Genomic DNA, 14,768 nt, shown 5'->3' with positions numbered 1-14,768 from the left:
TATCTGAATTGTTATGGTGACTATATTTCAAATGTACATGCATCTGTCGATTCCAGATTTTAAAAATTGCATTAATTTCTGTTTGCAGAAAGGTGTTCTAAATTTTGGTGTTTCCTAATTTCACTTTTGAAACACATCAAAAGTAGTTTTTCTCTACCTATCCTGTCAGTACTTGTCACCTATGATATTTTACTTCTCTAAGTACTTGGGCTCCAGGCTCTTTCAAAATGTGCAATTTATAACTGCTCATCATTTAGAACATTTTACTTCTATTCTTTTTAGTCTGATTTGACTACACAGAGTCCTGTTGCTGCAGTTCATAATCATAGTATTTCCAATATTGTCCTCTCCTCAGGTCAGATTTCATAACTTACCAAACTCATTTGTGAATTCCATCAAAGTTCATTGCAAGTATGTATGAATATTCAAGATTAATTAGTGAAATGTGTCGTTTCCATTAACAACCAACACAGTCTGAGAATGTTCTGAGAGCAGTGTCACCATAGTTGTGGTGCCAACGTACCATGCCCACAATATTCAGCAGAACAACGTGCAGCTAACAGACAACAAGACAGACACAACAAGGCGAAATAAATCCCTTCCTTCTCCCCCTATTCAGCCCCTACCAACTTCGGTCCTTAACAATGGGGATTGCTATTGTTCGTCCTCAGCGCCTGTCCTTAGGGATCGTTGTTAATGCTTTAACAGGAGTTGTTTGTTCTGTAGTACTGATGATGCAGTAAATATTTTAAGTAGTCTTCAGTTTCACACAACCTTCATTGATGCAGTTGATGTTTTGAGAATAAGTTTAGAGAAAGTTTATGTCCAATTCAAGCAAGAACACCTTTAAAAGATTTGCACTAATGTCATACAGTACTGTAATGCTTCAAATTAGCAGAGTAGCTGGACTAAGAATAAGTAAAAAGTTTGATTTATCGTAAAACATGATTTTATTTGTAAACATTGGCAGATGTTTGGGTCACACTGTAAACATTCACAAAATGCTGGAGGAACTCAGCAGGTCAGGCAGCATTTGTGGAGAAATAAACTCTCCATGTATGCTGCCCAACTTTATGAGTTCCTCCAAAATTTTGTGTCTCTTAGTCTGCATTTTCAGTATCTGCAGAATCTCTTATGTTTACACTATAAACATTGTTTTTCTCAAAACTTTCTCATTGTTTTACTGACGTTTTTCTGTGTTCCAAATAGGATCTACCAACAAATCCGAAAGATGCAGAAGAACTCAAAGGTACATTCCCTTCTGCAGTGGTTTCTATATCTCTTTATTCTTCTCTCCTTATGCTTTATTTCAGTGGTAGAGAAATCATTGGAAACATTTCTAAGGGACAGGATTTATGGATATTTGGAAGGGCAGTAGCTGATTCATGATTGTCGGCATGGGGGAAGTCCTTTCTCGCTAATTTAATTGAGTTTTTGGAGGTTTAACAAGGGAAGTTGATGAAGGCAAAGTAGTAGATGTCTGTGTGGACACTTGACAATATCCTGTTTCAATGTTTTAAAAAGTTCAAAGTAAATTTATTAACGAAGTATGTGTATGTTACCATATACAACTGTAAGAATCATTTCCTTGCAGGCATTCACAGTAGAATAAAGAAATACAATAGAATCAATTCAAATCTATACTGAAAGACTTTTGATAGACTGATCCAGAAGGTTAAAGCATATTGGTTCCAAGGCAAGCTAGTTGATACAATCTATAATTAGCTTGGTAATAAGATGTGGAGGCAAGTTGTGGAAAGATGTCTTATTGTTTGGATATATCTGTCCACTGATGTACCAGAGGGATTTGCGTTGGTTCCTTTTCAGTTTGTGATTGTATGTTGAAGAGAATGATTGATGAGGGCAAGGCGGTAGATATTGTCGCCATGGACTTCAGCAAGGCCTTTGCCAAGATCCTACATAGTGGGTTAGTCTAGAACGTTAGGTCACCTGGGATGCAGGTGAGGTAACTAAATGGTACAAGTTGACTTGTGGGAAGGATACAGAGGCGGTTGTGAAAGGTTCAAATTGGAGTCCTGTGGCTGATGGTGTTCCAAAGGGATCACTGTTGATTGTCATTCAAATCATTAATATAAATTACAATGTTGTAAATTGGTAGTTCTGTGGGTTGTGAAGAAAGTTATCTAAGGTTACAATAGGATCTAAGTGGACTGGGGAAGTAGACCAAGGTGTGGCAGATGGAATTTGACTGACAAGTGCGAAGTATTGCATTTTGGTTAGTTAAACCAGGACAGGACTTGCACAGTAAATGGCATGGTTAGGAGAGTGTAGGAGAGTATATTCTTCCCTGAAAGTAGTGACACAGGTAGACAGGGTGTTAAAAAAGCTATTTGACATGCTTGGCTTTATTAGTCAGGCTATTGAATACAAAAATTGGGATGTCATAATGCAACTATACAAGACATTAGCAAGATCACACTTGGAATATTGTACTTTTCTTTTTTTTCCACTCCTCAATCTGGCTCCCCTGCTACCCCTTCTCTTCTCCTCACCTTCCCATCACCACCCTCTGATGCTCCTCCTCCTTTCCATTCTTCCAAGGTCCACTCTTGTCTCCTATCGGATTCCTCCTCCGTCAACCCTCTACCTCTTTTACCTATCATCTCCCAGCTTCTCATCTCATCCTTGCATTTTCCCCCTCACCTGGTCTCACCTATCACCTGCCAGATTGTACTCCTTCCCCTTCCCCCTCCTTCTTATTTTGGCTTCCCCCTTCCTTTTCAGTCCTGATGAAGGGTCTCAGTCCAAAATATCAACTACTTATTCCTTTCCATAGATGCTGCCTGACTTGCCGAGTTCCTCCAACATATTGTGTGCAGTTCTGGTTGCCCAGTCATAGGAATTAGGATGGAACCATTAAGATGGAAACAGTGAAGAAATTATCTGAGGATGCGATCAGAACTGGAGGGCTTGAGTTATATGAAGATGCTGGATGGGCTGGGACTTTTTTCCTTGAATGTAGGAGGCTGAGGGGTGACCTTACAGATGTTCGTAAGACTACAAGATGTGTTGGTCAGATGAATGGTCACAGTCATTTTCCAAGGGTAGACGAGGCTAAAAATAGAGGATATGAAGGTGAGTGGGGAAAGAATTAAAGGGGACCTGAGAGGCAAATTTTTCACAGAGCAACTGATGGGTACATAGCACAAGCTATCAGATGTGATACAAGTAATATTGATCTCATCATGCCAAGGCAATGTGACTTGATATTTGGATTAAATGCCGTATTAACCTTTGCAATATTTATTCCCACTGTACATATTAGAGAAAGACTTCAGGAGACTTACTGCAACTCAGGAACATAATGATACCCCAAATGAACTCACTTGCAAAACTCCATTAACTTTAGACAAGGAAAAGAAAGGTAAGAATTATTTTCTTTTCTGTCATTGTTGATGACTAATGTGATATAAATTTAAGAGGGGCAGTAAAATAGCTTGTGTGCACCATTCCATATCTTTGATGTTTGCTTGCCCTCACCATATGGCTAATAAATGTCACTCGGAATTAGAATCGGGTTTCAATCACTGACATACAGCACGGTAACAGGACCTTCCGGCCCAATGAGCCTGTACCTGCCAGTTGCACCCATGAGACAAATTAACCTACTAACCCGTATGTCTTTGGAATGTGGGAGGAAACCGGAGCACCTAGAGGAAACCCATGGGGAGAACGTACAAATTCAAATTGAACTCAGGTCATTGGCACTGTAATAGCATTAGGCTAACCACTGCACTACTGTACCCCCCCAAGTGAAATTTGTTGTTTTGTGGCAGCAGTACAGTGCATTATATTTAAAAAAACATTAAGTTATAATAAGAAATGTATTTAAAAAATGAAATTAGTAGTGTAAAGAGTAAGGTAATGTTCATGGTCCATTCAGAAATCTGATGGAAGGGAAAAAACTGTTCCTGAAACATCGAGCGTATATCTTCGGGCTTCTGAACCTCCTCCCTAAAGGTAGCAATGAGAAGTGAACATGTCCTGGATGGTGAGGGTCCTTAATGATGGATGTCACGTACTTGAGGCATCGCCAAATTAAAATCACCTCCCAATTAAAATAAGCCCACAACCCTTTACAAATGTATCCCCTTTTTGTGCTAGGTTTAACTTAAACTCCTTTTTACTGTTAAATTTATTTATTAAGATTATCTTTTCTCTATCAAAATAGATTATTTTTCTGTTTAATTAGAGATAGAGCAGAGTAATAGACCTTTCCAACCTAGTGAGCCCATGCTGCTCAATTACACTTGTGTATAATTAATCTACTAACCCTTGTGTCTTTGGACTTTGGAAGGAAACTGGAGGACCTGGAAGAAACCCCTGTGGTCACAGGGAGAATCACAAGCTCTGTACAGATGGTGTTAACAATTGAATCCGGATGCAGGCACTGTAATAATGTTATGCTAACTGCTACAGTTCTGTGCCATCCTATTATGAACATGGGAATAATTATACAATTTGAAATGCAATGTAGATGCATGTGCAAATTGTTTTGTTAGATTAATCTGTTCATGCGTCCTGGGTTTAAAATCATTCTGACCTAGTGTGTTAAAAATAAATTGTGTTCTCTGCAGATCACATGCTGAACAAAGCAACCCCACTGATGCCTTACGATTCCCCAGTATGTTTCCATCAGTCGATATCTCCAGATGTAGAACCCACTGGACAAGGACTTTGTGAATCAGGCAACTTTGAAGGGTCACCTTTGCTCCTTGCACCATCTGTTCTGCCAGGCCAGTCAGCTGACGGTCCACTTATAGAAAATGCTAAGAAACCCGACTCATCTCAGATTTGTGCAGTTCCAGATGACTCCAGGACAGCTTTCACCGAGGTGAACACTATGCTCCATCTTCCAAAGCAGCAAGAGTCTGCAGGACAGTTCATAACTAAATTAAACCAGAGCCATCAATGTTCTGATGTACTGGATACTGCATGCAACTTGATAGTGATCAACGGTGGTAACTCTGAACCGGAACCAATGTACAGCGTGAGTAGTGTTATCGGTGAAAATGAGTCCTTTGAGAAATGTGCCAGTCTGTGTAATAAAACTCAGGGGAATATTGCTGGTCAGATTGACACTGGGGATCTACAGCCTGCAGGTGAATTGGGTACTGATCTCACAGAGCAAGAAAATCAGGAAGTATCTGAACATAAAGAACTTCCAACTAACAGCAGTTCTTTGGTGAATCTAACAGAGGACAAAGAGATGGAAGTTTACCCTGACAAGGATTCCACCACATGTTTGATTTGGAATGTGGAGACCAGGACTAATCAAAATAATTCTACTCCTGATACTGTGCCAAAAGGGCAAGAGTTTGATTTATTAGACAATCCAGTTATTGGATTGGAGCCGCCCGAGGCTGTGAGAAGTGTTGACACTACTAATAATACTAACGTAAAGCCGTCATCCTTTTTATATGTTAATGTAGGTAAAGGGATTCAGGTGTCAGGAACTGATAACAAGTCCATATCAAGATCCGATCTTGTCGTCAGACCAAAGTCTTCGAGTTTTGTTAGGCAGGCGCTCTCCATTCACCAGTATGATAAGCAGAAGTTACGGAAACAAACAAGTGTTGGTTTGGACTCCAGCCATTGTACTGGTAATGCAAACTGGGTCACTGCAGCGCTGTCCAAGGGCAACAGAAGTGAAGATGAGGACACAAATGACCATACTACTTTGAGCAGATCCTCAAGTCTGCAGTCTCATCACAATATTTCAATGGATACCTCTTCTAGTACCAATTCACGATCTTGCTCCTCCCCAGATCACATTTATCACAACTACCAGAACCAATGTCGGCAGGGTGAGCCAAGAGCAGTGTCCGAGTCATTTTTGAAAGTTATGCATTGCCTGATGGAAAACCAGAGACAGCAGGAACAGCAAGTGGCAGCTGATGGCTCCCTGAAAGCACACATCAGGGTCTTTAATATGGACGGGGGAGCAGATGTTGTCTTCAGCAGGGCATCTGGAAGTAGTGCCAACAATCAGGGAAGAACACTAACCACCTCAAAGTCGGACCTTGAGGCCAAAGAAGGGCAGATCCCAAACGAGTCGAACTTTATAGAGTTCATATCTCTGTTGGAATCAATTAATAGTTCAAGAATGAATGCAGTAAACTGGGCAAGTGACTGTCCAGAGGAGGGCGCCATGGGTGGAGGTATGTTCTATGCTACATTAGATGCCCTTTATCAGACAGTTGTTAAACTAATACAGTTAATATGTATTTGATTCTTTAAAATTTTTTATATAGGGACACAGCACAGTGAAGGGTGGCATGGTTGCACAGTGGTTAGCACAACATTTTACAGCACAAGTGATTTACCCACTGGGTTCAATTCCTGCCACTGTCTGAGGGGAGTTCATGAGTTCTCCCGGTGACCACGTGGGTTTCCTCCAGGTGCTAGTGTTTCCTCCCACATTCCACGATGTATGATTAAGATCAGTGAGTTGTGGGCATGCTGCGACACTTGCAGGATGCCCCCAGCACGTCCTCATACTGTTGGTCATTGATGCAAAAGATGCATTTCACTGCATGTTTCAATGTACACCCATGTGACCAACTGACCTGTGAACCTATATGCTTTTCAAATGTACAAGGAAATTGGAGGAATTGAATCTGGTTCACTAGATCTGTAATGGTGTTACGCAAACTGCTAGGCTACCGTACTGCCCCATGTTATTTCCACATAGGTGTAGTGAAAGATCCATTTATATCTTATTAAAAAGTTTGCATTTGCATGCATAATCTTATTTCCTGTTTATTTTAATATTCTTTGTGTTTATGTTTCCAGTACAAATTTCTCTATTTGCATTTGTAATGAAAACTACCTGTCCATTTGTAATCATACCACTAGGTGGCAGTGCCTTTCTGTTACCACTCCCACCGACCAAGCAGTGATTAAATCTCATTCACAAATATTACTCAGTGACAGCATTTTTCAATGTCTGAAATAAGGATTTTACTTACATTATATAAAAAACACTTTTGTAGCAATTAAATTTGAATGGTGTTTTACTTAAGTGCATGCTTAAGAGTCTTATCTTTTTACAAAGATCGGGCTTGTGTTTTAATATTTTGATTACACTTATCGAAATTCTGATGGTGTATCTGTGTATATACTGTTCCTGAAGGTGTGCCTGTTCCATACATGAGCAGAACAACATTCTTCTGCAGCTTGTGATAGTTTCTGTGAGTTGCTTGAACAACCCAAAAGAGAATTTTAATAAATCAGCCTTCTTCAACAGGACAGGCAGCATCCATGGAAAGGAATAACGAGTCAGTGTTTCAGCCTGAGACCCTTTATCAGTCCTGAGTTTGTATTGTTACGAACCCCGTAACTGGGTGACTTACCAGCAAAGATAGAGATGTCCGTTGAAGTCTGATGATACTATTTTTAACAGTATTTATTAGTAAAAATACACAAAAATAATATCAATGCAAATATATAGATAATATACGTCGTCAATACTAAACCTAAAAGTGCGGGTATAATAATAATCAATAAGAAATAAGCTCTATCGTTGTCTAGGAGATAATGTATTGTCCGATGGAAATATAAAGTTCACTGCAGTTCACACAAGCTGCCGTCTTTTTGGTTGTCGCTGTGTTGCAGTTGTTGGAGAGAGAGAGAGAGAAGTAGAATGGGAACATTTACCGCTACGGGTTTTGCCAACCTTCCTTTATGATTTCAATCCATCAGGTGTCTCATTGTCGTGGCCGTTCAATTGTGACCTCTCCTTTAGCTAAACCGTTCTTCCGTGGTGAGCCCACCACTCAGGCAAGGGGGGACGCACACGAGCCCCCACCGGCTTTCGCTATAAACGCTGTCACTGGATTTCTAGCGTTTCTCCTGGTGCGTCTAAAGGGGTTGTTCCCCAGACCCCTCTTTTATCCTTACTCACGGGGTCTCAGATGTCAATCAGGTTGGGATGATGCAATCCCTCAACCAGACCACTCTGGTTGTCCCCTGAGGGTTTTCAATGAATAGTACAGTACTCAATACACAATTCCTTCTCCAAGAGACAATGGCAGTAATCAGTGGTTCCGTTCCGCTTATGTCAGGAGACATTCCACCTGGTTGTGTATTCTGGGTGTCTCTCTCTCATTTCCTGGGTCTCAGACCCGAAATAATAGTGATCTTGCGATTCTCAAAAAGGAGGGGGCGACTTTGTACCCTTCGGCCCCTCAGAGTTGCTTCATCTTCGTAACAGTATGTTCTCCCTGTGACTGCATGGATTTCCTCCAGGTACTCTGGTTTGCTTCTACTTTCCAAAGATACACTCTTGGAGTTAGGGTTAGTAAGTTGTGGGCATGCTGTGTTAGCACCAGAAGTGTCCCAGTACTTGTGGGTTGCCTCACTGATTTGATTTGCTGCCCACTGTTTTAATGTGATAAATAAAGCTAATGTTCATTTATGGCATGTAATAGCCTTCGTCGGTCAGGGTCGACCATGGATGTTGCGTCCCTGTTGTCCAGATAGACAAGCCTGGGCAGTATGACATGGAGAGCAAACTGTGCCCATGTAGGAAGCTCCCCCTCTCCACACATCTGATGAACCCGAAGGAATGGCTGAGACCAACACAGTTAGGCACCAGCAGCATCGCAGGAGTTGCCAGTCAACATTGAACTCAATGTAGGACTGCCTTAGGGACTTCAGCTCCAGATTTTTCCCTCAGGGTTTACTCCCAAAGCCTTCCCCATGAGTGGGTATAGCCACAATGCAACGGAGGTTTGAAATCAGAGTTTTCCTCCTCTTAGATGAGCTGCCAACAATAGTTAACAAGCCCCATCCCCCTAAAGCGACTGGTTTTAAGGCACCAGTAACATGCCTTTGCCTCTTCTTATGTCAGTAGAAATGGTTCTGCTAGGCTTAGTACGTGAAGACCAGGAGCTGGACTTGGTTGTCAGAGGCCATTTGAGATGCCATTGGGAGCATTTAATAGGTGGTGAGAGCTTGTCCCCTATACCACTCCTGGCTATAACAACCTTAAGGAACCATTAATGTTTACTATCTTTATGTTTATAAACAATGAGTGAAGATAGGTGAGGTGAGACAATTATTGGATTGAAGAGTGATGCAGAGATTGAAAAGGGCAGATTAATAATGGTAAGAAAACATAGTCAATGTTAAGTGAAGTTTAAGCTGGGAATGAGATTAGCAAAGATGTATGTTGAGCTAACATCAAGGATGAGGAGTGAACATTGGTGAGCTCAGATCAACAGTGAAAAGGGAAATTGAAGATGAGGGAAGTGTGTAGTTAGATGCCTCCACCAAAGACAAGGAGGATTCTACACTTCTTTGGAACTCAAATGCCAGAGACTCCAAGGATGAGTGACATACTCTACTCACAACCCTAAGATCACAACCCTATGTGTCACCCCAAAGTAAGTATTAGTCACAGAATCATAGAGCACTGCAGCAGAGTATTGGCCCATCTAGTCAATACTAAACTATTATTCTGCCTAGTCCCATCAACCTTCACCTGGACAATACCTCTCCATACCCTTCCCATCCATGTGCCTTATCCATGCTTCTCTTAAATGTTGAAATTAAACCCGCACCTACTACTTCTGCTGGCAGCTTGTTTAATCTTTTCACCACACTCTGAGTGAAGAAGTTCCCCTTAAACATTTCACCTTTCATCTATAACCCATGACATCTAGTTCTAGTCTCACCCCACCTCAGTGTTATGAATTTTCATACGTAAAGGAGAGTCCGCATTGTTTCCTTAAGGCAAAATCTTACCTGACAAATCTGTTGGAATTGATTGAGGAAATCACAGGCAAGGTAGACAAAGGAGGGTCTTTGGGATGTTGCTTGCTTGGGCTTTCACAAGGTCTTTACAAGTTGGCACACATGTGGCTACTAAACAAGATATGAACCCATGGCATCACAGGAAAGATAGAATATTGCCTGACTAGCAGGAGGCAAAGAGTGGGAATAAAGGAGGCCTTTTCTGGTGGGCTGCTTGTGATTAGTGGTGTTGGGATCACTTCTTTTCAAGTATGTGTAAATATTTTGGATGATGGAATTGATTGCTTTGGGCCAGGTTTGCAGATGATTCGAAGAGGGGCAAGTTCTGTTCAGGAAGCAGGAAGTCGGCAGAAGGACTTAGACAGATTAGAATGGGCAAAGAAGTGGCAGATGGAATATAGTGTTGGAAAGTGTATGATCATGCATTTTGGTAGAAGAAATAAAGCATAGACTATTTTCTAAATGGGGAGAAAATTCAGAAATCTGAGATGCAGAGGCACTTGGGAGTCCTCATGCAGGATTCCCTAAAGTTTAACTTGCTAGTTCAATCGGAAGCAAGGAAGCAAATGCAGTCTTAGCATTTATTTCAAGAGATCTAGAAAATTTAAAAAAGGATGTAATGCTGAGGCTTTATAAGACATTGGTCAGACTGCACTTGCAGTATTGTGAACAGTTTGGGCCCCTTATCTAAAAAAAGATGTGAATCCATTGGAGAGGGTCCATACGAGATTCACAAAAATGGTTCTGGGAATGAAAGGATTAATATATGAGGAACGTTTGATGGATCGGGGCCTGTACTCACTGGAGTTTAGAAAAAGGAGGGGGGATCTCTTTGAAACCTATTGAATTTTGCAAGGCCCAGATAGATTGGATGTGGAGAGGATGTTTCCTGTAGTGAGGAAGTCTAGGACCAGAGGGCACAACCTCAGAATAGAAGCACATCCATTTAGAACAAAGATGAGGAGGAGTTCGTTTTTTAGCCCAAAGGTGGTGAGTCTGTGGAATTCATTGCCACAAGCGGCTGCCAAGTCATTGGCTATATTTAAAGTGGAGATGGACAGGTTCTTGATTAGTAACAGCATCAAAGGTTACAGGGAGAAAGCAGGAGAATGGGGTTGAGAGGAATAATAAATCAGCCATGATGGAATGGCAGAGCAGATTCAATGGGCCAAGTGGCATAATTCTGCTCCTGCGTCTTATGACGAGTCTGGTGTGGGGTGCATTGACCAGCTAGATACACAAGAACCATTTTTTAGGTACAGGAAGTATCTAATAAAGTGGCCACTGAAGTGTATATTTGTGGTCTTCTGGTGCTGTAGACCATCTACTTCAAGTTTTGACACGGTGGTGGTTCAGAGTGGCCCAACAAGTTTGAAAACCTGAGCCTCTATAGCTCCCTCTGCAACTACACCCATGATGTGTGGCTAGGCACAGCTCAAACATCATCTGTAAATTTGCTGATGACATAACTATTGGTGGCAGAATTTCAAATGGTGACAAGGAAGCAGACATAGTGAGATGGATCTGCTGGTTGAGTGATGATGCAACAACAACCTTACACTCAATGTCATTGTCAGTAAGACAAAGGAGTTGATTGTTGACTTGAGGAAGGAAAGTCAAAGGAATACACATCAGTCCCCATCGAGAAATCAGAAGTGGAAAGGATGAGCAGTTACAAGTTCCTGGGTGTCAACATCTCTGAAGGCATATCCTGGGCCCAACATATTGATGCAGTTACAAAGTAAGCATGACAGCAGCTATATTTAATTAGGAGTGTCAGGAGACTTGGTATGTCACCAAAGGCTCTTGCAAATTTTTATAGATGTACCATGGAGAGGATTCTGACTGGTTGCATCACTGTCTGGTATGGAGGTATCACTGCACAGGATCGGAAAAGGCTGCAGAAAGTTGCAAGCTCAGCCCACTCCAATGTGGGCATTGGCCTCCCCAGCATCGAGGACATCTTCAAAAGGTGGCATCCGGTATTAAGGACCCTCATCACCCAGGATATACCTTTTTCTCATTGCTACCATCAAGGAGGAAGTATAGGAGATTGAACACACATACTCAATGCTTTGGGAACAGCTTCTTCCCCTCTGCAACTAGATTTCTGAACAGACAATAAATCCCTGAACACTACCTTGTTATTTTTTGCTCTCTTCTTACACGACTTATTTAATATAATTTGTATACAGTATCATTTGTTCTTTATATGCCATGTCACTATGATGTGGGTGATCATGGTCTTTTGATGACCGTGATTGTTCTTCGCAAACTTTTCTACAGAAGTGGTTTGTCGTTGCCTTCTTCTGGGCAGTGTCTTCACAAGATAGATGACCCCAGCCATTATCAAAACTCCTCAGAGATTGCCTACCTGGTGTCAGTGGTCACATAACCAGGTCATGCACCTGCTCCCATGGCTTCATGTCACCCTCATCGGGATGGTTAAGCAGGTGCTACACCTTGCCCAAGGGTGACCTGCTTGGCTGGTGGAGGGAAGAAGCACTTTACACCTTCTTTGGTAAAGACATAGTATCTCCACCCCGCCGTGCATGTGTGTGTGTGTGTGTATCTGATATTGTAATTTATCATTTTTATTATGTATTGCACTGTACTCCTACTGCAAAACAGCAGGTTTCACAACATGATATTGATTCTGATTTTTCTGCACACCACTGTTGTAACACATGGTTATTTGCCTTCCAGTCAGCTTAAACCAGTCAGGCCATTCTCCTCTGACCTCTCTCATTAACAAGGCATTTTTGCCCACAGAACTGCCGCACTCTGGATGTTTTTTTTTTGTTTTTAGCACCATTTTCTGTAAACTCTCAAGGCTGTTGTATGTGAAAATCCCAGAAGAACAGCAGTTTTTGAGAGACTCAATCAACCCCATCTGGCACAAACAATCAATCTGCAGACAGTCACTTGGATCACATTTCTTCCCCTGTCTGATATTTTATGCATTGAGTTGCTGTTACGATTAGTGAATTAGATATTTGCATTAATGAAGAGGTACACTTGTGTTCCTGATAAAGTGGCCACTGAGTGTATGTTCAGCTGTCACCTTTTCTCACTGAAAATTTCTCTCTCAAATTCTAACCTTTTCTCTGTAGTTATGCTGCCACTAGAATCTGGGCCTGGAAACACGAGGCTGCAAGGCCACAACAGTCAACAGAGGAAATCAGGGAAACAGCAACGGCAGAATGGAAGAAACAATCCAAGTCATTCTGCAACCTTCTGTTCACCACAGAGGTAAGGTATCGTTGTCCTGATGAAGGGTCTTGACCTGAAATGTCAACTGTTTATTCCTCCTCAGATGCTGCCTAACCTGCTGAGTTCCTCCAGAATTTTGTGCTTATTACCCTCAGAATGACTGCTAAAGTGTTTTAGGCTTGAGTTTCACAGAGAGTTTCCATCTGCCTTTACTGTTTGGCTGTGAATTCAGTGTAGAGTGGTACAACTTACACAGTGGCTACTTTATTAGGTATCTCCTGTTCATGGTCCTTTGCTGCTGTAGCCCATCCAGTCTAAGGTTTGACATGTTGTGCATTTAGAGATGCTATTCTGTTGTAATGCATCGTTCCTGATGAAGGATCTTGGCCCGAAACATCAACAGTGCTTCTCCTTATAGATGCTGCCTGGCCTGCTGTGTTCCACCAGCATTTTGTGTGTGTTGTTACTTGAGTTGGAGTTGCTTTCCTGTCAGCTTGAACCTGTTTGACCATTCTCTCCTGACCTCACCTTTTAACAAGGCATTTTCACCCATAGAACTATCACTCACTGGATATTTCTTTTTGTTTTTCGCACCATTCTCTGTAAACTCTAGAGAAGGTTGTGCATAAAATTCTCAGGACAAAGGCAGTTTCTGAGACGCTCAAACCACTCCATCTGGAACCAGCAATCATTCCACAGTCAGTCACTTTGATCATATTTCTTCCTCATTTTGATATTTGGTCTGAACAACTTATGCATTGAGTTGCTGCTACATGATTGGCTGATTAGATATTTGCAATAACGAGCAGGTGTACCTCATAAAGTGACCATTGAATGCCTAGTTCAGGAAACAATTCTGTATTTGTGAATCTGGGCAGTGTGTGGTTTAAGAATATTTTGGAATTGTTAAGTCTAAAAGAAAGAGTAAGCTTGCTGATGGAGTGATCTCATTCAGGTTTATTATCACAAACATGTGTTGTGAAATTTGTTGCTTTGGGCAGCAATACAGTGCAATACATTAAAAAACTATAAAGTACGATAAAAATACTGTATATTTTAAATTAAATAAGTCATACGAAAAGAGTAAAAACAGTGAGGTCGTGTTCATTGGTTCACAAAAAACTGATGTTAGAAGGAAAGAAGCTGATGAGCTTCCTTAGATCTCTCTGGTCATAGTCAAAGGAACACAGAACAAATACAGGCCCTTCAGCCCAACAAGTCCACGCTGACCATCGTGCCTTCCCAGCTAGTCCCAATTTCCTCTGTTTGGCTGATAGATCTCTAAGCCCCACCCCTGCATACACCTATCCAAGTGTTCCTTAAATGATACTATTGTACCAGCCACAACAGCTCGTTCCGTGTACTCAGCATCTGCATGAGAAGTTGCCCCTCAGGTACCTTCTAAATTTTTCAACATTGTCCCCTTTTAAATCTTTCCTCTCTCCCTAAACTTATGCCCCTTAGTTTTGGACTCAAAACTACCTGTGAATGTCCTAAACTGGTGAGGTAGCTACGTATTAACACCTACATGCTACCTTCTGAGCTAATGGTAAAGATTTTGTTATAGTGCTAATAGGTGAGAACTTTCTGATTTATCTAATGATGATGGTAAGGGGACAGTGAAGTATGTTCTAGATGGGATGAGTGTGATTTGAGGGATATTTGCTGGTCTTTGCAAGTTTGGGAAATATCATGTAAGCATGACACTTGGATTAGCTTAGCTTTTTATTTGTCACATGTACATCAAAACATCAAAACATACAGTGAAATGCATC

The 14,768-nt window shown here is 41.4% G+C and overlaps 1 protein-coding gene across 1 annotated transcript in view; it reads left to right on the top strand.

Moving 5' to 3' along the window:
- LOC140733405 (pecanex-like protein 2) overlaps positions 1 to 14,768 on the top strand; it is a 247,268-nt gene that overhangs the window by 11,475 nt on the left and 221,025 nt on the right. The window contains exons 4-7 of the mRNA XM_073056689.1: positions 1,210 to 1,249; positions 3,287 to 3,385; positions 4,599 to 6,182; positions 12,894 to 13,032. Of these exons, the coding sequence (XP_072912790.1) occupies positions 1,210 to 1,249; positions 3,287 to 3,385; positions 4,599 to 6,182; positions 12,894 to 13,032 (1,862 nt within the window). The remainder of the gene's footprint in view (positions 1 to 1,209; positions 1,250 to 3,286; positions 3,386 to 4,598; positions 6,183 to 12,893; positions 13,033 to 14,768) is intronic.

Source organism: Hemitrygon akajei, chromosome 9 (genome assembly GCF_048418815.1).
Source record: "Hemitrygon akajei chromosome 9, sHemAka1.3, whole genome shotgun sequence".
Classification (NCBI taxonomy): Eukaryota; Metazoa; Chordata; class Chondrichthyes; order Myliobatiformes; family Dasyatidae; genus Hemitrygon; species Hemitrygon akajei.
The sequence above is the reverse complement of the archived record's forward strand: the minus strand, read 5'-3'. Positions and strand labels throughout refer to the sequence as shown.